We start from the raw sequence: 21,592 nt of genomic DNA, 5'->3' as shown, positions 1-21,592 counted from the left end.
TATAATTATTATATGTTTCCATTATTCCTTGTCGGCTCTCAAACTTATTTGGAAAATTAGCTGATTAAGAAGTTTAGTGGGTTGGAGCAAAATTTTGAACTCCGACAGAAAGAAGACTATGCTACAGACATACAATAAAAAACAGAAAAAAATGCTGAATAACCAGAGTATAATAAACAAAAGAATAAAACAGAGCAAGGCAACCAACCCGTTACATGTAAATTTGCTTCCTCTGTTTCTTAGACTACAGTTAACAGTGTTAACTACTTAATTAAATAAGGACTGGCAGATAGAAGGTGTTAACTGTGCACGGAAGACAGGGAAAGGATCTGGACTACAACACTATAGCAGCTAGGGTAAGTAAAAGAAAAAGATGTAAAAAGAGACAAGAGATTTAAAACAAACAAACAAAAAAAAAACTTCTGACACATGGTCTATTGTGCTTGATTTTCCGCGTGGAAACGACTCAACGCGGGGTAATGTAAGCGACTTGCGTGCAACTTGAGCGCTGGGATTTTGGAGCTGGCAGGGAGCTGGTGAAGGCAGCATGAGTCTGCGCCTCCGAGCAGCAGTCAGTTACATGTTTACTTGCTTTGTCAGCGGTGTCTCCGCAGCAGATATCTCGTGTATCTGGCCCGCTGCTGATCCAAACCTTGGACTTTTATCTCAGAGTCTGACTTATCACATCGCCAGGGCTCCTTATCGGCAGTTTCCTCTCCCCTAGCATTTTTTTTTTTTTTTTTTTTTTTTTTTTTTTTTGGGCCAGCCTTTTGCGGACCTTGAGCGGGGGCACATAGGGTTCACAGGATTTTATTATTTTTTTTTTTTCTTTTCTAGCTAACAGGGAAAGATGACGTTAAAATCCAATAAAAACGAACCTGCTGTCATACTGGAGCCTGTCAGCAGCGTCCGGACAGCCCTCTCCGATCTCTACCTGGAGCAGCTCCTTCAAAGCAAACCAAAGTCTGACAAGGTATGGTCTTATTTTTTTACCTGTTTTTTTTTTTTTTACCGCCCCCCCCCGTCCCAGATTTTGATGTACATATTTGCTTCCGGGAAGCACGAATGGGGCACATGACCGCTGTTTGTTCATCGACTAGATCTTTCTAAAAATAGACCCACTTCTGTCTCCATAACACAACTTACAGCAACTGAGTGTGTTCACGTCTTAGACAAAGAGCTGTACATGTAGACCTTTCCTCCCGAGTCGGCAGCTCCGTGTTACTAACCTCTGCGCCGCTCAGCCCTCCAGCCTCAGCTGGGATCCAGTAGACATTGCATAGGCAATTTCACTTCTGCATTTCTCCCAAGACTACATGAAGGAAACATTTGACAAAGTGGGGAGACGAGGCTGTGTCACGTGTCAGAAGGTCTGCAGTTCAACCTGTGATCAGAAGACAGTGAGTCAGTAAGCCAGTGGTACGGAGCAAGTACATACATACAAGTTGTATTAGTTGTATTAATCCCATAACACTCATGTTAGCATGTGACAGTAATCTCATTTTACAGCAACACCAATAGGCCATTTTCTTCCAGGACAGTGTTATGCAGTATAAAAGGAGATATATCGAAGGGACATAAGGTAAGTCCATTTTTAGCAGTGCTGTGTAATTCTGCCTACAGCTATGGCTGGAGCTGCTGCTGAGGAATTAATGCCAAGAGTGAGTGGAGGCCCGGCAGGTTGTTTATCTCATCACACGGGACCACTGGCTTTTGTTCAAACTTGCCTTCACGCTAAGGCCGGATTATGTTGTGAAAACTACTGACTTTGCCTTCAAGGTGGGAAGCGCATCACATGCATGACCACAAACCTTAAAACAACAGCAACTTTTCTTTGAATGATTTGGAAGGAGACAGGTAGGGGGGGCTAACTTAAATCCTCCATGACCTCTGGGCCAGGATTTGGCAGCCAGTGATACCGAGGGAACTCTTTGTGCTAAACTTCCTCTGTGAATTTTGAAAAGTCAGCACTGAGCTACTGAGGGAAATGGTGAAGAGAGGAACTTCCTTTCCTGATATCAGCAGTTTTTTTTGGTTCAATAGCCTCGAGCTACAGTCTTGCCAGCGTGTTCTTCTGCTCGATGCTGATTTGTGAAATCACCGTCTTTAAGTGAGGTCACATGCTCCATTATCTACAGTGGGGACTAGTGTGTATAATGTCTATCATGGGTGATTTGCTGTATCTTATGGATTCTTTATTTTTAGTTTGGTTAAGATCAGCAAAGTGACTAAGCTTCCTCTGCTCCATTTACAGCTGAGTGTTTTTGTCCTGCCTTACACTGAGTTATGATCCTCTGGAGACTAGTCCAAATACTTCAGACTTGAGAACTGTGCACTAGCCCTACATAGACTGTCGGTCATGCGCGTCTTTCCCTCTGCATAACATGCATGACTTGTTATTTTGGCCACATTTTTGGCTGCCACTACCTCAGACCTGAAATGAATACTAAGACCCTAATAAGTTTAGACAAGTCAGGCTTCAAGCAAACGAAACCTAGCAAGAGATAGAGGTCTGAATCCCTACTTTCTTATTTATATAATCTATCCAAATTGTTTCAGCCTGTGTTAAAGGTTTGAATTTGTCTAATAGGACCATAAACCACACTGTTTGTTTCCTGCGGAGTCCAATATAGGTCAAATATTGATCTCCTGCTGCGTTCCTTCAAGAGATCAATACATCCTCTCATGCTGGCAGGAGATACACCCTAAATCCTGCAGGGGGAAAGGATTAATAATTAATAGTTCTTGACTTGAATGACAAATAATCTCAAGAGAAAGAAAAGATAAGGCAGAGACAGATTGCATTGTAATGTAATCAGTCATATTAGATCGTGCTACTATACATGCATGTTGAAAAGCAGAACAATAGAAATGGATTTTCTATAGTGGAATATCTTATCCAGAGATTGTCTTCCTAAAATGCACTCACACATTCTGTTTGATCTACCTAATCTACTTCAAAAAAAAAAGATCAGCGAAGGTCCAGAACAGGAAGCGCTCTGCTCTTTCCTGAATGCATTTTGTCTTTCAACCAGCTGTTTGTTTATCCTGTTGCTTCTCCACACCCAGAGCTGGTATTCAGTTTTCTCAAAGGGTTTCCTGGCCCCAGTTCTAGGAACCGTTAGCATTGATTGGAACACATTGTGACAAACCAGATGGAATTTTTAATAATGATAGGGCTAATTGTCAGAATCATCTCTTTTTTTAAAATAAAAAGGTATTTTAGTGCTGATGCAAATCTAATGACACAGTATATAATGAAAATATTTAACCTTTAGAGTTGACCTTTTTCGGTTTCCTTCCTGCTCAGTCCTGAGGGTTAGCATTACCCAATATTTGCAAATATAGATTTAACAATTATTTCAGCCTATAATGGGCTCACACAAAAAATCATTGTAATATTACCCAGCGCTTCCAATTTTAGGTACTTTAACACAGTTTTGTGGCTCGTCACATTAATTTATTGCAGTCATAAGATTCCAGACATTATACAGATCCACAGATTTCATATCATATTGTCTTTGGAGCAGCTCTACATGGAAATGGTTTGCTCTTGGAATAGAAATAGCAAGTAAAAGAGCTTTGTATTTCAGAGATAGAAATCGCTGTGTGGTGTGTCGGAATAGATATTTATGGTTGTGATTTTATCAGTGGCAATATTGCTGTTCAGATTCCTTTCCTGTGAGGATGTAATTTCGTCCGTTCACCATTGGACGCCATCCAAAAGCTCCCTCCTGACACAGTGCTGACATGTAGCAGCCCAGGCGCTGGTAAATAACTACCATTTCTGCACGGAAAAACAACCGGCTGTCTTTCATGACTCCCACGTTCAGTCTTCTCTTGACTAACCATCTCTAACTATGAATACATAAATAGGAAGAGCTTATTGCTTCACTAGACAGGCTACCATTGCTTACTAAATCATGATTATGTTTCCCTTATAGGCTAAGGAAGGTTAGTTAGCCAGAAGTTCATAAGTGCAGTTGTGGTGCGCACACATACTTATTGAAGATAATAATCTTACCAAACTGCTGTCATGGGCAGTATTGCAGGCCTGAGGTTTATAAGGGAGGTGGAGGAGGGTGATAGTGATATTTATTGGTTTGTATTGCTGATGCTAGAAGATAGATAATATGTATTTTTTTTCTGCTGAGGCAGTGCTGATGTGTCATTTTCATGCAGAAATTTTGTGCTGATGCAGGCACTCGTGTCAGTTGAGTGACCAATTTCTAAACGTTTTGATACTGTGAGTTCATTGTTCTATTATATATACAAGCACTATCCACAGAATAGCAATTTCTTTCCCAGGAATCATTATAGGATACCTGAGCTTGTACTGGTGCATTTTTAGTGTGACGCCTCACCTCCCTACTGTCTGGCTTTGTCAGAGGACCACTGTCAGTGATCTGGACTGGAGACCACCTTTGTTGACACTGCGGGGACAGTGGATTTCCGGCTTTTAGACTCTTCTTTGGGTTCAGTTAACTGTAAAAGCACAGTATGAATCCAGAAAGACAGCCTTTGGGCTTTTCCTTTATTTCCATACCAAACTTTGACGGATTTGTAAGAATTTTCCAAGAAGAATCAGTTTCCTTACATTAATGCTTTTCCTTGAAGTGATGACCCGATGAGACTGGTGGTATCCATGACCACATGAACCTGGTGGACCAGATCACTGGATGAGGTTAATGAGGTGTTATAACACTGGGTTAATTTTCAACCTTGAACATATGTTGAAACTGCAAATGAAACATAGCTGTTGGCACACATTAGGAGAAAGCTTTCCCTGCAGCTATTGGAAATAGCAGTGTCATAATGACCTGATCTGCCCAGATGAACTGACTGTAATTCTTTGGAGCAATGTTTTGAAATCAATTTCCGGATTTTTCATTTTGAGCAAAGTTGATTTCATTTTGATAAAATGATAAACGTTGTTATAACTTTTTTCTTTCTTTTTTTTTTTTTTTTTTTTAAACAGGCAGCTATGCAAACCTATGAGAATAAAGGGGCTGAGGTTTACACCAATGGCAGCGCTGGACACATGAATGGCAGAGACCTGACCAAGATGAAAGAAGTAGCATTTGAAAAGAATCCTTCGGAGCCAATGGTATACTATATGCCTCTACAGAAACAAACACACACACACACACACACACACACACACACACACACACACACACACACACACACACACACACACTGTTTTTTAAAATATTTTTAGATTTGTGTCGCTGATTCCTCCTCACTGACTGTGGTGTTTGTCTGTAGGGGGTCACTCTGAAGCTGAACGACAAACAAAGATGCACTGTGGCCAGAATATTACATGGGGGTATGATCCACAGACAAGGTAATTAAACACTTTTGAGTGGTAGTGGGGAGTGTGCTGAGCTGCTGTGTTAGAAAGAAAGTTCTTGACCCAAAAGGTCAACAGTTTGCCCCAGTCCCAGCAAATCTGTCTTAGCATGAGCATCTGTGTGTAGAGGAGGGGGTCCACCTCATGTTCTGATCAGTGACTGTATGATTTAGATGATCAATGAAATGTCTTACATGTATTTCAGTCAACAAATAATTTATATACAGTATCTCCGACCACATGCCAGTTGAGCTATAAACTGATTCAAGTTCAAATTTTTCTAACATATATAACATATGTATAATTTATGTTTTTTTTTGTTTTAAACATCAGGGTTTGGCCTTATGGTCCACTCAGTATTATAACTGTTAGCAATAATCTGGAAAAAAAATATTTTTACCGTAATGGCCATTTTGATACCCGGTTTTCTTGGCTTTTCTTGTCTTTAGCTTATCTCTCAGGAGAACAAGTATTACTTCAGGAGCTGCTAGTACATATTAGGATCGTAAGAACTGTAAATAGAGACTGAGTATATTTGGAGTTTGTACACTTGTTGCGGTTTCTTCTTTTCTCCAGGGTCATTACACGAAGGGGATGAAATAGCAGAAATCAATGGGAAAAGTGTAACAAACCAAAGTGTCGACCAGCTACAAAAGATTCTGGTAAGTTGATACCTTATAACATAAATATTTTCTTAAGAAACAATCCTTTTTGCACTATAGATAAAGCTAATTTTTACTTTTATTTCAAATCTTTACATACAGAAAGAAACCAATGGAGTAGTCACACTGAAGATCATTCCCAACCTGCAAAGCCGATCCCGAGCCTGTGAGGTAATAACATGACTGGCAGAATATGCACTTAGCTTTGGTCTTATGGTGCATTAGCTTTCCATTCAGGCCGGATGGTATCCTCATGGGTTTGATTGCTTTTCTATCAGTCTTTCCTTCAACAGCCTACCTTTTTAAAAGCATTTTGTTCTTTATTAGGGGAATCTTCTGTTAGTCAATGAACAAACCAGGTGACTATAAAATCAGCTGAAATTTTAAGAACCTCACTCACATTAGTGTTGCTAGTTTGACTTGAAACACTTTGGTTGTGTGTTTCATTCTGCCATCTACTGGCCACAATGCATCATTTTCTCCAGCAGCCAGTTGTGAGCATAGAAATGGTTGCTGGTTTATCAACTGCTATTGATTTAGCAACATACTGTACATTAGTATGTGATATATATAAAACAGTATTGTAAACATGAATTTAAAAGAGCTTTAATTCAGTGGCCACATAGAAAAAATATTCTGTTTTATATAGTGATGTTGCTCTTGTCTTAATACAATTTATCACTGCATCAAGTTCTGTCTTTGCTGTGGCCAGTGATGGCAGTCTTCTTAAAAGCTTGTAGTCCATTAATATGTAGGCTTAGTTAAAACGGTTTGCATACTTCAATGCTCAAAGAACGTCATTTTTGGTGATCCAGACCACTCCAGTCCACCCACTTCTAGTACATAGTGGCTGTGTTAATTTTGTCTGTGTACAACTACCACTGGAGTGACTTGGGGAAACCACAAATGTTCATGAACTCTACTAACAATAGTAATAATTTACCCTGCGGAGAATTTACACGTGGTCCTGCTGTGATCTTTGACTGTTTTGTAAAGATTTGTACATAAGCTCATCTCTCTCAGAAATTAAATAACAGATCCCTGGGGGAGTTAGTATTCTAATCCGGGGTATGAATAAACAATACTTTCTGCAGCTGCTCAATTGGTTAATTTTGAGCGGACACCAAATGAGCTGGCAGCACAATTAGACTTCACCCCTGGACTGCGGCAGTGGGAGAGAATTGCTCATTCTCACAATATGAATTGAGCTGTCCAAGATCATATCATGAGCTTGTATATTCTGTTGAAGGGTGAATTTCCCACGTAACATTTGTAGAAGTCCCACTATGAAGATTAATTCTCAAGGATGCTGCATAGGTATTAGGTCTTTGAAGTCCAGCAGTTGCTAATGCATACATGTTCACAACATTAAGCTCCCATTACAATGATATTTTGTTTGGCAGATGCCGCGGTGGTCAGAAAGCTGTCGTTTACAGTGCTGGTGCACTGTCACATAGAGAAATACACATGAGAACAATGTTGGGCTTTTGAACATATACTCAAGATGTACCCCATTTGTATGGCTTAAACATAAAAGAAAAACAAGCTGATTATTTCAATTCAAGCTTTGAGAATGCAGTAGGTGATTGGAGATTATCAAACAAATTGGTAAGGTCTACGGGTTATCAGCAAAGACCAGTTTCAAACACAACATACATCCTGCGAATGTTGATTGCTTCCTTCCTGAGTTTCAAATTCAGCACGTGCTCTTAACCTACAGATGTACATGCGGGCCCAGTTTGACTATGACCCCACCAAGGATGACCTCATCCCATGCAAAGAGGCAGGCCTGAAGTTTCAGACTGGTGACATCATTCAGATCATCAACAAGCAGGATCCGAACTGGTGGCAAGGCAGAGTGGAGAGCAGTGCTGCTGACTTCGCTGGACTGATACCCTCCCCAGAGCTCCAAGAGTGGTAAACAGCTCTGTCATACTATCTGATGATTAATCCTGAAGTACTTAACATCACATGCCAAAGACTTCAGAACTGTGCAAACTGTTCCCAGCTTATACTAAAGCTCTGTTTCCACTGCAGGAGGGTGGCAAGTAAAAGCAAGGCCAGAGAGGGCAGTCAGTCCTGCAGCCCATTTGGAAAGAAAAAGAAGTGCAAAGACAAGTACCTGGCTAAACACAGCTCTAGTGAGTGTATCTCTAGAATTGTGTTTCCTGCACTCTCTCTCAGTTTTGCTGTAATATGGTTTTGTATAAAATCTCTAATAAACTCTCTTCTCTTGCAGTTTTTGACCAGCTGGATGTGATTTCGTACGAGGAGGTGGTTCAGCTCCCTGCTTTTAAAAGGAAAACGCTTGTGCTCATTGGTAAGTTTTCCAGCTCAGATACATTTTTGGTACCAAATTCTTAAAAGTATCACAAGACTTTTCTGATCATCCATAGTGATCTACAAGTTCTCAAAAAATGAGAGCATGTGTTTTTGGAACTTTGTTCTACAATATATCTCAAAGTACATGTATTTTAGTGTCGGTGTTACAAATCTATTAAATGTATAGACCTCTAATGCAGCCTCTAACAATTTAAAAACAGTTTAACGAAGAGTATTTTTTCTGCAGCCAAAGATTCAGACACAAAGGTCAATGTTAGGTTAAAATGTCCTTTGAAATAAAAATTCTGCTCTTTTTAGGTGCACCTGGTGTCGGAAGGAGCCATATCAAAAACGCACTATTGACCAAATATCCAGAGAAATTTTCCTACCCTGCACCACGTAAGTGGACCCACACTCTTCATCTTTTTCTTTCAAGAACAGCAGCTATGGTTGTCAAATTGTCCTTGGGCTAAATCTTACATTTTGATTCTACACAGACACCACCAGACCCCAACGTAAGGATGAGGAGAATGGACAGGAGTATTATTTCATCTCCAATGAAGCCATGACCAAGTGCATCTCTGGGAATGAGCTACTGGAGTACGGCAGCTTCCAGGGAAATATGTTCGGCACCAAAATTGAGACCATCCAGAAGATCCACGAGCAGGGAAAAATTGCTGTGCTGGATGTGGAACCACAGGTTGACATTTACAGGATTTTCTGGAAACCTAACATGAAAGGAAACATTTTAGTTTGATGGCTAGGTTTCACAATGTTGCAAGTCTGTCTTAAAACAACACTCACATGCCCTTATGTTGAAACATGTTTTGTGTGCTATAATTACATACTCCTACTGGGCACATACTCATGGCAAAAGAGTACAAAGCGAGCCATCTCTAGATATCCACCCACAAGGCAACAAATCCAAAATAAATCCAAAATAAATGCATTAAATCTTCTATATTCTATTCACAAAAAAAGTCATAGTTTTGTAAACCCCATTTGAAAAGCATTTGTCTTGTGTCAATTTTTAAACCTGATCCTTCTACAAGCTGTTTCAATGTGGTTAATCAATCAATCTAACACAAAGTCTTCCTTTCTTTTCCTTTTTTTCCCTTTACATTTTAATGCAGACCCTGAAAGTCCTGCGGACTGCTGATTTTGCACCTCTTGTGGTGTTCATCGCTCCGACCAACACAGCTCCCCAGGTGCTATACCTTATCTGAATATGCTCAAATACCCTGAAACTCCATCAGCTACCAGCTGCTAATCCTCTGTGTCTTGTCTCCTAGACGGAAAACCTGCAGATGATCCAGAAAGAGTCGGACGCCATTCTGACCACATATGCACACTTCTTTGATGTGGTTCTCGTCAACAACGATGTGGATGAAAGTGTAAAAGGTGTGGAGGAGGCCATGGAGCGTGCCACCTCCACCCCACAGTGGGTGCCTGTATCATGGGTGTACTGACAGCTGTCTGGCACCAGTATAATACCTTTTTTTGATTGTTGAAAATCAGTGCAATATCACTCCTTACACAAAACCTCTCAGTTAGTGATGTCCCAGGTGTGTATGGGTTTACTTTTTGGTTAATGTTAATTGTCACTGAGATTTTTTGCACAAATGCATCCAAAAAATAAGCAATATGTAGAAAGGTTTATTCTAGAAAGCCGAGAACCTCACCAGGGATGTTTTATTTGGTTGTTTAGATGTTTGTGCTTCAGGTTTTTGAGGGGCTAAGGGATAGTTTTGGTGCCGCACACCTTTGTGATTGTTGGAACGTGAGCAAAATGCAAAATAGGACCACAACTGTGAATGAAATCCTCACCTTTAAAAAAAAACAGGATTTTATCATGTAAAACATTGATTCTGGATTCATTGTCTTTTTCTCTGTTCTTGTTAGATTGTGCCATGAAATTGAGGTTCTGAAATAGTTTGTTCATACAGTATGTGTAACTCCATTCAGTGATAATGTCCACAACACAAACCTTTTCAGTCAGTCAGTGACAGCCTCGCTTGTCTCATCTCATCAAAATTGTATACCTCATGGGATACTGTAAAGGCACTTTTAAACAGAAAATAAATTTCCCTGCTCTGTTGCAACCGTTTCTTTGACTGTGTTTCATGTGGAAACCTTTTCTTCAAAGCCCTTAAGGAAAACTATGGCAGTTTTATTGTCAGCAGGAAATCTCCTAAGTGCACAAAAATTCAGACAGGAAAACACATTAGGAGCAAATCCCGGAGACTTAACTGAAATATGAAAGTAAATTTTTATACTCTTTCAGAGTTTTAGGTAATAATTGGCCACTTTGTCAAGAATAATCTATTCTTCAAATCTCTCCAACAACATTTTAGGCTTGGACTATGGAGCGGAAGAATTGCTGGGGCAGGGGTTCATCAGTGCCTCAATTTTTCAAACAAATTCATGGGTCAAAGCTTTGATCAATTATAGATCGGAGCTGTACAACACAAGTAATGTACCTGTATCTCCCACATTTCACTTCTTCCCCCATCCACAATGTGGGGGAAATAGCTTCAGGTTATACGACAATGGATTTGTTCACGGCTTTCATCCAGATGAGTGTTGCTCAGTTTCCTGGTTGCAAGGTTTGAACTGTAGATTTAACTAACTTAAAATATATCATTTTATGTGTAAAAACACTGCTTTTGTGTTCTCTAATGTCCATCAATCTGAAAGTACACAAATACATACATTGCAAACATCCGAAATGATTCCATCAGTATGAATTTGTTGGATTTAATACGTTGACATAACAAGCTAATAAGATAGTCATAAAACAAAAAAGTCGCTATTGTAGTAATAGAAATGGCACTATCGTGTAACGACTATACAATTTAGGTGTTCGGTGGTCTTTAACCATAAAACTCTCTGACAACAGATCTGTAGCAACAAGGGACGCAGTAACACATTGTGATAATTCTTCCCTTAACCAACAAATTAGTTTTATTTCTATAGATATGCTCATTAAATGAAAATGAATGAGTTGAGAAAGCAGAAAAACAAAAGAAAATGTTTACCTTGCATAAAGATATAATTTTCCTTAAGGGATTTAGAGAGAGAGACTGAACAAAAACAACACAGTATGTATGTAAAAACAAAATAAGTCACAAAACAAAAAAGATTTTGCCAGATGCACAACATGCTTCTCATTATCACTGAGCTGACAAGTGGGAGGGGGCCACCACCAAGTTTTTAGGGATGCTGGCAATGAAACAAAGCTGATTTATGGCGCCACCATGTGGTTGTGTCTGCACAACAACAGCTAATCTTGTCCTGTGAACTGAAAGACTGAATCGATATCCCATTTGGGAACCAAAAATTATATGCATGGCTTGTCCATACAGTCTTCAGAAGGAAACTTGTCAATTCTGTGGGAAAAATGATTCACACTTCAACATGCAGGGTAAATAATTGCAGTGTAGGGGTTATAGAGCCTATCAAGAAATTAGAGATTAAATAAGGAGAAAGAGGACAAAACAAACAGCAGTTGATGATGTTATTAGCCAAATAGAAGCCAGAGAGACCAGGCTCTCTCATATCAAATGCTGTGATAGCACAAAAGTATTTTTGTGTAGTTTTAACAGTGGTGTTACATACTTATCTATCAAGGAAAGTATGCAACATGCAATGTTATTGGCTCCCTAGGGATTTGCTGGTTACTTATTCTAGGGCCTCCAAAATAGGAAACAGGAAGGGTCACCGGGGCCAAGCTTGAGAACATTTGCCTTAAAAGACCCTGTCCTCATATTAATTATGTCCGACTTATCCAATTTATTCACCTATACCTAATGTTATGCAGACCGATGGCAGCCTGAAACAATAGTGAAACGTTCTGGGTAAACTGCTTTCAGGTGGGTTTCCTCTCCACTACATCCTCATCCATATTTACTATGAATGATAACCAGGCACCCACTGCGAAGCTCGCCACAACCCCTTTCGAGGAACGCCATTTTGTTGACATACAGACTTGCGATCAAAATAAGCTCCTTTGGTGGAGCTTTAAACCCAAGCACGGGCATGACATGTTATATCTGCAAAGGAAGCGTGCGCAGAGTCCCAATAAGAGCATCTAGCGATTAAAAACACCACAAACAAAAGGCAAAACGGCGGTGCCCTGCGCATTAAAACGGCGCGTTTGAAGGCTCCGGCCACCCATTTCAACATGAGACACGCCGCGATTGACGTCACCGAGCCATCTTTGTCCACCTAATCCGGGCGGCTGTTTATTACACCTTCATTACCGCACGGACTCCGACAGCGCCGGGCTCCAGCAATAGCCTGCAGGTGCCGCATCGCCGTAGAAGTAGGGAGAGCAGAACAGGGTTTTGTAGCGAGGGGGACTCATCTCAGTGGGAGATACAAGCCAGTGCTCCTCCTGGGCTATATAGGCAGGGAAACGCCACAAAAAAAAAAAAGGGTGTCAGAGGGTAGAGAGGAGCGGAGAAGGCAATCCACATCCATCTGCCAGCCATTTAGTCCGCGCTAACATTTCCAGTCCGGATTTCAGCACAGCCGTCCAGCCAATACTACCAGGAAAATGTAAGTAGACTGCAACATCGTTTCATAGCTCCTTAAAAAAAACAACAACAACAAATAAACACATTTTTTTTAAAAAGAGAAAAAAAAAAATCCTGACTTATTATTGAATTCCAATTCAGTATTCACGACTGACGCTCGCAGGCTCGCTGGGATGTAGGGTGTCTGAATGATCTCCTGTGTTTCTACTCCATCGAATCTATAAAGGTTATTTCACTGGAGTAACGTTAATCTGTAAATCACTGCCATATACTGGTGATGAATTTCATTTCGCAGCCGTCTTTCTCCGATAATGTGACCCAGACGTAAATGGAGAGGCTAACGCGTCGGCCTAACCTTGGAGCAGACGGAGGCATCGGTTTTTATCAGCCATTAAACCCATTATTAGCCTTATTTTTGGCGGTTACACGGTAAACGAGCTCCGTGTTTATCGCCCGTCTCTTTTATGTTGTCGTGTGGTGGTTTTCACTCGAGCCAGCACGCACGCATTTTTATTCCAGTTTGGACTGGTTTGATTTGAAAAGGACACCGTCTGCACAGTTACCCACAGGCTAATTTAAACTACCTAATGGAAACTTAATATACAATAAAACGTTCTGGGTTTTTTTTTTTGGGTCCATATTCAACATTTCCTGGGCTTAATTTCTCCGTGGCTGAGCCGCAGGTGACGATTAGTCTCATTCTAGAAACAGCAAGGACATAATGTTGAACAAGCCATGTTAGCTATTTCAGTAGCGTCAGACGGTCCTATTCAGATAGCCTGTTGAACATCGAAAGCTTCGACATTATTCGACGAAAACTGTATAGGGTCCTTACAGACGATGACAGTATTAGCTCCGAATTGGGCTTAGGCCTAGTTTACGTGATATTTGCAACCTACTGCCTGGGGGTGGGGATAGCCTAGCCTCCTACTGTATGTCGTCGATTGTCGTGCGAGGGCGGACAGCCATATATCTCCCCATATTTCAGGCTGTTTTCCCGTCTTCACTGCCGCATTAATCCTGTAAAATGTCTCTCTGCCAGTCCCTTGTTTGTTCGTTTTTTTTGTTTTCCGACTGCACATGATGCAAATATATAAAAGGTAGGCTAAGGAAAGATAGCCGTGACAACCTCGCCTGTCGGTTTTTGCCTAGCAGGCAGTTAAAACGTTGAAACCGTCACACGGTATGTCATTGAACAGTGCCAACGTGCATGATAACATTCCCTTTGTTGGCTGTTGGTAACATTTGTCATCAATTTTTTCCCTAGCGTTTAAAATCCATCCCTACGACACGGAACCTCCCCGCCCTCGACGTGGTAGGCTTTCCGTGTATTTACAGGCCCGTCGTGCTCGTCGTGAGACGTGATGTTCCGCAGGACATGATCTAGGCCTGGTGTGTCTGAGTATGTGTGTCTGACGTGAAAGGTTTTGTGGGTTAGGTTCCAGTTCAGTAACATCAAACAGATGGGGCAGCGAGGCTGGGACCAGACAGTTTCTGGTCTGGGCTGCTGCGGCGCTGTCCAGTACTGAAATGTCGCTCTCCAGTGCTGAAAGTCAGACAGCGTGCTTCTCCATGACAGTGACCACCCAAACAGAAATCCATTAGAACAAGTACCTCATTTATTATTAATGTGTATTATTATTATTATTATTATTATTATTATTGGTAGTCAGTTTAAATGAAGTGAAAATGGTATGATGGTATTCTATCTATCTATCTATCTATCTATCTATCTTTAGGGTAAATAGGGCATCAGACAAGTGTTTAAACATTTCCTTGTCATATCTGGGATCTCTGGAAACCCTGCAAAGACCTCTGTATGTTGCAGGACCACTCTTTAGAGACCACAGGGCCAGACTCATTTTCTAGACTCTGTCTTGAATGAGGGTTGAATGTGTTCAGCTTTCATAGAATATCTGACATCGGTGGTGGACGCATTTCGTGTAGACAGAGAGCCGTAAAAAACCCTACCAACCGAGCATGTTAGGTTAGCTGCCTTTATCAGAGAAGAGTTTTTTGATTGAAAGGGTTGTTCCGTTTCTTTCTGTTCTTTGATTTCCCCTAGTTTACTAGCTAGCTAGTTTACAGCCCACGCAAATTCATTAGAAGCTAGAGACAGTTTTTCAAAAGGTTAACAGTTTCTTTTTTGCAATTTTGAGACAAATTGTCCATTCACCACCAATATCCGTTGATTGCATTACTTAAATCAGGAAATGTATCAATAAACAGGAGTGGATATTACTCCTGTATGGGCCATAATCAGAGAAGCATGCAAAGTATCAATTCAATTGATCATCTTCAATTAAAAGTGAAGATTATCCACCATAGTGGCAGATTAAAAGCAGTTACCCCACCCTTCTGTGGAGCTTCCACAGTTTGCCCCCCCCGCATTGAACACAGTAGGTGGTATTCACAGCATGTGAAAGCTGGTGAGAAATCTTGTCACTGCACCATCAACTCTTCTTGGTTTGTTTGGGGTGCCAGTACAGAGGTGACGATACCGTGAACCTCTTCACACGTTACACCTTTGTGGAAGTACTTGTACTGGCGAGTAAAAAGAAGTGAATATTCCCAATACACAATTTTTATTACTGTAACTGTATGATAATCACTCTAATCCCAAGAAATAAAACATTTTATGTTTTCTACATATAAATCTTTAAGACACATAATAATAATTCACCATTATAGGTATCAGGTGTAACCTTGAGTGTTATATATCGCCAGTTTCTGTTTGGGCTGGTTGGCAGCTGATAGGGACCAGCAGCACCATTAGGTCAACTATTGAAAAGGGGTTGTTGTTGTTGTTGTTAGAGGATTAGTAATGTGGGAGCATGTAAAGGTGACCTTTATACAGAGTTTTGTCTCAAACTAGTAGAGCAGCTTATTCTCGATTAAGGTATATTTGTCAGAACGTACTACAGCCTTCTATCACAGAGTAGAAGTTTACAATGTCATTTTCTAATTTTATTGACTAATTTAGACCGGTGGATAGCAATAAAGCATGCTAAACTAAGCATTGACTATGACTAAGCATGCCTTTCTATTAACCTGCTGCTACATCATGTTGCGGAATATTTAAGAATGTTAAGACTTTTTATTGATATGGGCAGATGTTAACATTGAAGGTAACCTCATTTTAGTAGGTAGTGATAATCATATCTTAGTTAAACTATTTGAGACTAGCTTGTTGTTCTTATATATTTTTTCACGGTCATAATCAAGACTACTGATTTCGTGCCTGCTTTGTGTGGTCACAATTGTACTTTCTGTCCACTCTGCATTTCAGTGATGACACACAGGCTTAAATGTTCACTTAAGAGGAACCTGTATCTTTCAAATGAGACAGCTATGTCTTTGACTAAAACAAATTTAAGAGATATCATTATAACAATGTCCTTAGTGTAGAAGTAGGCTTGATTTTTTTTTTTGCTGGAAACAGCCCCAACATGTTTAGGAATGGCTATGAGTACAGTTTTAGTCATACCCATGTGATCATCTCCCTCATCTTTCAGCAACTTAATTTTTTTGTAACGAAACTCATGTCCTAATGCATTACAGAAGAAAAGGGCAGTTAAAAGTGCATTTCTATTATGTATTTTCTTCTTCATTGTTAAAAAGTAAAGCTTTTCTGAGAATTTGGAGAATATTGCCAAATTTGGTGAATCTGATGATTTTGGAAATTCTGCCACTTCTATTCGCTTAAGGTTGGTTGTTGCTCAGCTGTTACATGACGTTGTGCTCTATGTTTGTGATTAGTCTCAGATAGTTAGAATTTGTCTGCATGAAGGTTGGTCTGTAGTTTTCACTGTAACAACTGTCACTCAACACTGTGACATTGTTTATCTTTCATTATTCATCATTCATTTTCAGATATTATCATTCAGATTAACACAATCAACAACAGGGGCTCGATGGAACAGGATTAGCATTTCACTTGAGAAAAAAAGAAAAGAAAAAAGAATATTAAAAATAAATAAAAGAAACAGAAGTGATTTTACAAAGTGATTCTTTTTAATATTAAATTGTGTATATTTTTAATATTTCTGGTGTATTTGCTTCTCTTGCTGAAAAGAGCAGAGGTAGTAGTACATGTTAACATGAAGGCGAGACACTTTTCATGGAGCTTTCACTTTTCAGTTCTAAATGACACTCTCACTTAAATTCTTTGCCTTTCACTTTCATTACTGGTGCATCGTGCATCCAAAAGAATAGGTCTATGTAGGGCACAATACAACATGACAGGACAAATCAACTTGACTTTGGCAAAGCCTAGCTGATTCTTTGTGATAGAGGGTAATTATCTAAACTCTCCAGTGCTAACATATGGAATTGTTCATTTCGGGGAACACAGTGGATCTTACAAATCCTCCAAATTACATCTGATTCTGACTTGAACCTCAATACCTGCTTGGAAATGTGTGCACCTTTCCTTCCTTTTTATACACACGGCTGTAACAGTAGTGTCTCCATTGCATTGTCATTGTCCTGAAACTAACTGCAGTAGTTCACAGCAGTTCACACAAAAACTCTACGCTAACAGCTAACTCAGTTAAAAATGACACATAGTCCCCCAAATACTATATTTGTGACCTTGCCCCAAATTTAATGTGTCCTTTGGCTTAACCTTTTCCCGAAGTACATACTGTATGATAACAGATATAAAATATCTGCCACACAGAGGGATAGGGGGGAAGGTCATTAATGGGAAATTAGTAGTTCTGAAATATTTGATCTATTCTCTTTCTTTTTGATCTATATATATTTTTTTGGATAGTCCTTATCCTTTAACCACGTAATATTTGTATTTTGTTATCAATAGGTCTGCCCCAGCCGCTGGAGCCCCTGCACCAGAGGGAGGGAATCAGCCCCCTCCCAACCTCACCAGCAACCGCCGTCTGCAGCAGACACAGGCACAAGTGGATGAGGTGAGTCCACAGCTCACTTCGAACAAAGTCTTGTTTTCAGGCTCCGATGCAGACATTTTCAGTTTAAGCATCGTTCATTGGTCACCTAATAGTAGTTCAATCCTTTCTCCTTTCTCACAGACTATACACATCTAAAACAGAAAAAACACAATCTCTCATTGTTACTCATTACTGTAAAACTTAAAACTGTGGTTAGAAATGAAACTTGATCAACTTTCATAACCTATATCTAATAGTCCAGCTCCATCCTGCCAGACCTTCACATAGTTATCTTTTCTTGATAGCTGATTACCCTTTTGCTTTGTGTATCTTTCCCCAGGTGGTGGATATCATGCGTGTAAACGTGGATAAGGTTCTGGAGCGTGATCAGAAGCTGTCAGAACTGGACGATAGAGCTGACGCCCTGCAGGCTGGAGCCTCTCAGTTTGAGACCAGCGCTGCAAAACTGAAGAATAAATACTGGTGGAAGAATGCCAAGGTGAGGACATGCAGACGTTCATATTCAAATAGTAAATACGAGTGTATAAAGGCTGCCTTAGACTGTCCCATTCACAGAAAAACAAAAAAGGAAATCCTACATGTACTATCTTGTATGCACTTGTCAGCTATAATAGGATTACACGATGGCATGTCATGTATACTGCTTTTCCAACAACCTTTTTCTGAAAATCCACTGACTACAGATGATGATTATCCTGGGTGTGATATGCGTGATTGTCCTCATCGTCATTATTGGTAAGAATCCTTCTAACTTTTTGTGGGCACATAAATTCATCATTGTTACTGCGATGGAATTAATCAGTTGTGAAAATGTCTTTCACATATTGTACACATACTGTATATACACTACTATATAGTATATAGTAACATTTTAAATTGAAAACACAATTTTATTCATTTTAACAAATCTAAACATTTTTCCTCTAAAGTTGGTGACAAATGTTGGTTTGATAGTCTTTTTTAATGCCGATACAGTACTTTCAACATTATGAATTAGACTTCATCATGTTTCCTCTCTTCTTTCTTTCTACAGTGTACTTCAGCACCTAAGAAGAGTTGGTCCTACCCCAGTCTGATCCCAACTTCCTTGCTACAAACCCCCCCTCAAATTGATGACAAAATTAACCACAGATAAATAATTTATTATATATATATATATATATCTCCTTGATTAGCCTCGATATAACACCCCTAAACCCTTCAGGGCCCCATGGCTCCCCCACTTCCACCACCTCCCCTCTGGACCCCTGTCAATATTTGTCCTGTGAGTGTGTGGCCCTGTCTCCTTTCTGGGTACTCTTGGCTTTTCTAACCTGCCATACTGAGAACCAAACACTTGTGACGATGCAACAACAGAAAAGGGAACAACGATTGCCGATAATTGTTACATAACTGATATATATAGTTCTTTGTAGAGTTTTATTCTGATATATACTGTTTTGTAGGTGTGTGTGCGTGTGTGTGTGTGTGCATTTTGTATTTTTTAATTTTTGTATTAATTTTACGTATGCTTCAGCGTTAACTACTGCCTATTAATCAAAGTGTGTATCTTGCATGGTCTCATCATCTTTCTGTCCCCAGCTTTTTCTCTCTTTTTGGTGTATTTTTGCACAATGGAGTTAGCCTCCAATTAACTAATGAAATACTGATTCATTTTCAAATTCATCTGTGTCACTAGTGTCCACTAAGACAGTTCAAAATAAGCCAGAGGACTAAAACTTGTACTACAACAATATCATGAAGTTACAGAAATTGGAGCTATTCCACACACAAAACTGCCCTTAAAATCTCCCAGGTTACTGCTACGTCAGCTTCAGATTTCTATAACTTGATGCCATCAAAAATTTACGTTTTAGCTTCTTTTATGGCTTTCTGAGAGAGTTATTGCTCACTGATATTGATCAACCATACAAATAATGCATGAATTGTTAAACTAATCCCCAGTCCATTCCATCTGACCCTCCAATTATGTGGGTGTCATTTCTCTTTCCACGTCTCTTTGATAACATCTGTAACAACCTTCATCTCAAATCTCTTTAACACCACAGCCCTCTTCTGTCTCTCAGCATGCTTGAACACCTCAATTTCTTCTAATAATTTCAAAACTGCCATAGTACAGTTGGACAAATGTCTGTAGATGTTTCTTTTTTTATTTAAATATTACGTAGTGTCTTATTTCGAAAACATTCCTTCATTGCAGTCTAGTGCAAATGCTCTTACTGTAGCACATGTTAGTGTAAGTATCTTTAAAAAATATACATAAGATGAGACTTGTGTGGAAAAAACGTTGGTCATACAAACCATTGGAGAAAAATCTTGTAGTTAATAGCTGGAAGGGTTCATTTTGGATAGACAGGATCAGATTTTCATTCGGTCTAAATCATTTTTTTTGTGTAATATCGGTGATGTTATCGTAACATTACATTTGCAGTATACTTTGGAGATGTCTTTAATGTCAAACTGTGGATATAGGCTTGCAAAACAATTCTAATGCCAGGAGATAATGCTTAAATTGAAAGTTGATTAAGTTTCATAAAGCAAAGGTTAATTCTCACTGGCCCGGTACCTATGTCGACAATGAAAAGCCTTAGTCTCCACTCACTTCTATTAGTTACTGCAGAATATTTCCAGTCAAACACACCCTCACACTTTTAGTTTGTGTAGGGGGAGTGGCTGACTGCGGAAAAGGAATCTGTTTAAAATGCACAAACAACCTTGTTTTTGATGGCGCTGTCTGGCTGGTCAATAGCCTGGCCAAAGAAGACCGTCCTGCAGCAAAACCTCTCCACATGAAGAGCACATAAAAAGAGAGACAATTCAGCCTTATTTGCAAATCCAGGAACAGGGACAGAGGCTAATGAGGAAAATGTCAAATTCACAGTTGAGTTTTAGTTCAGCAGTCTGCTAACTTTGGGGTAGGTTAGCGACAAGAAACGCGAGAAGAAATTATTCAAAAAACAGTAGCATTCCTAAGAAGAGTGTTTTGCTAGTGCAGTGGTTCTGTCTCAGTGTTTCTCCCTTATAGTTAAGGCCTTTTTTTCTTTTTTAAATATAATAGATTATATTTTTATTATAGTATATTTTTGTGTGAAACAGACAGGTAAAGAGGAAGTGTGCAATCAGTACCATTTTGCTGTCAACAGCAGTAACCTCCTCGTTACCTCTGTCTGGTGTGTTTTTTGTAAATCAGCTCCATGCGTTATACACTGCCAAACAACAAGGGAGAGGCTTCTATTCTTATTGCTGTTATTTCTTTCATTGGTGCCCACGCTGGTTTGGTCTTACTCTTACTCTTTACTCTTACTTTTTTGGCATCTACTCCTGTGTATACTACCCTTTTGGCTACTTCATGAGCAGGAAAGCGGGACAATATGATGCACTTGGTTTTTTAATGCTCTGTCAAACTAAGGCCTTGATGAGAAGACATAAAGCTAAAATTCCTTAAAGCTGGGAGCAGTATTTTTACGGAATCAAAACCATTATACTTTTAACCTCACGAGGTCTTTATTTACAGGGTTTTGCTTGTGGTCGTGGTAAAACTAAGGTTCGAAATAGCTGTAGTTCAGTTATTTCATCAAATCTATGTTTTGTGAAATGGAGGATTTTTAAGTGCGCAGGCCTGCAATAATAAGTACTTAACAGGAGGCAACTCAGCTCCTGCTTTGCTGCCACTGATGCCATTGTTAACAGTCCTAAAAAATATACACACTTAACTGTCAGCGCTTTGAGTAGGCTGCAGTCACTAGAAGACTATAGAGACCACAAAACCACCTGCAATATACCAAATCA

At 39.7% G+C, this 21,592-nt stretch overlaps 2 protein-coding genes across 2 annotated transcripts; both read left to right on the top strand.

Annotated features, from left to right (window-relative positions):
- The first annotated feature begins 776 nt into the window (after positions 1–776).
- Positions 777–10,177, top strand: mpp1 (membrane palmitoylated protein 1). The gene is made up of 12 exons (XM_040151233.1): positions 777–973; positions 4,979–5,107; positions 5,269–5,347; positions 5,930–6,015; positions 6,118–6,186; positions 7,736–7,932; positions 8,053–8,156; positions 8,255–8,335; positions 8,656–8,736; positions 8,835–9,037; positions 9,471–9,545; positions 9,630–10,177. Exons 1-12 carry the CDS (start codon positions 851–853, stop codon positions 9,804–9,806), a joined length of 1,404 nt encoding a protein of 467 aa, XP_040007167.1. The 5' UTR covers positions 777–850; the 3' UTR covers positions 9,807–10,177.
- A 2,596-nt stretch (positions 10,178–12,773) lies between these two features.
- On the top strand, positions 12,774–19,265 carry vamp2 (vesicle-associated membrane protein 2). The gene is made up of 5 exons (XM_040149747.1): positions 12,774–12,897; positions 17,698–17,803; positions 18,123–18,281; positions 18,487–18,538; positions 18,837–19,265. Coding segments are annotated over exons 1-5 (336 nt in total). The 5' UTR covers positions 12,774–12,895; the 3' UTR covers positions 18,854–19,265.
- Positions 19,266–21,592: the final 2,327 nt, after the last annotated feature.

The sequence above is a fragment of the Xiphias gladius genome, chromosome 17, assembly GCF_016859285.1.
Source record: "Xiphias gladius isolate SHS-SW01 ecotype Sanya breed wild chromosome 17, ASM1685928v1, whole genome shotgun sequence".
In the NCBI taxonomy this organism is placed as follows: Eukaryota; Metazoa; Chordata; class Actinopteri; order Istiophoriformes; family Xiphiidae; genus Xiphias; species Xiphias gladius.
The sequence above is the reverse complement of the archived record's forward strand: the minus strand, read 5'-3'. Positions and strand labels throughout refer to the sequence as shown.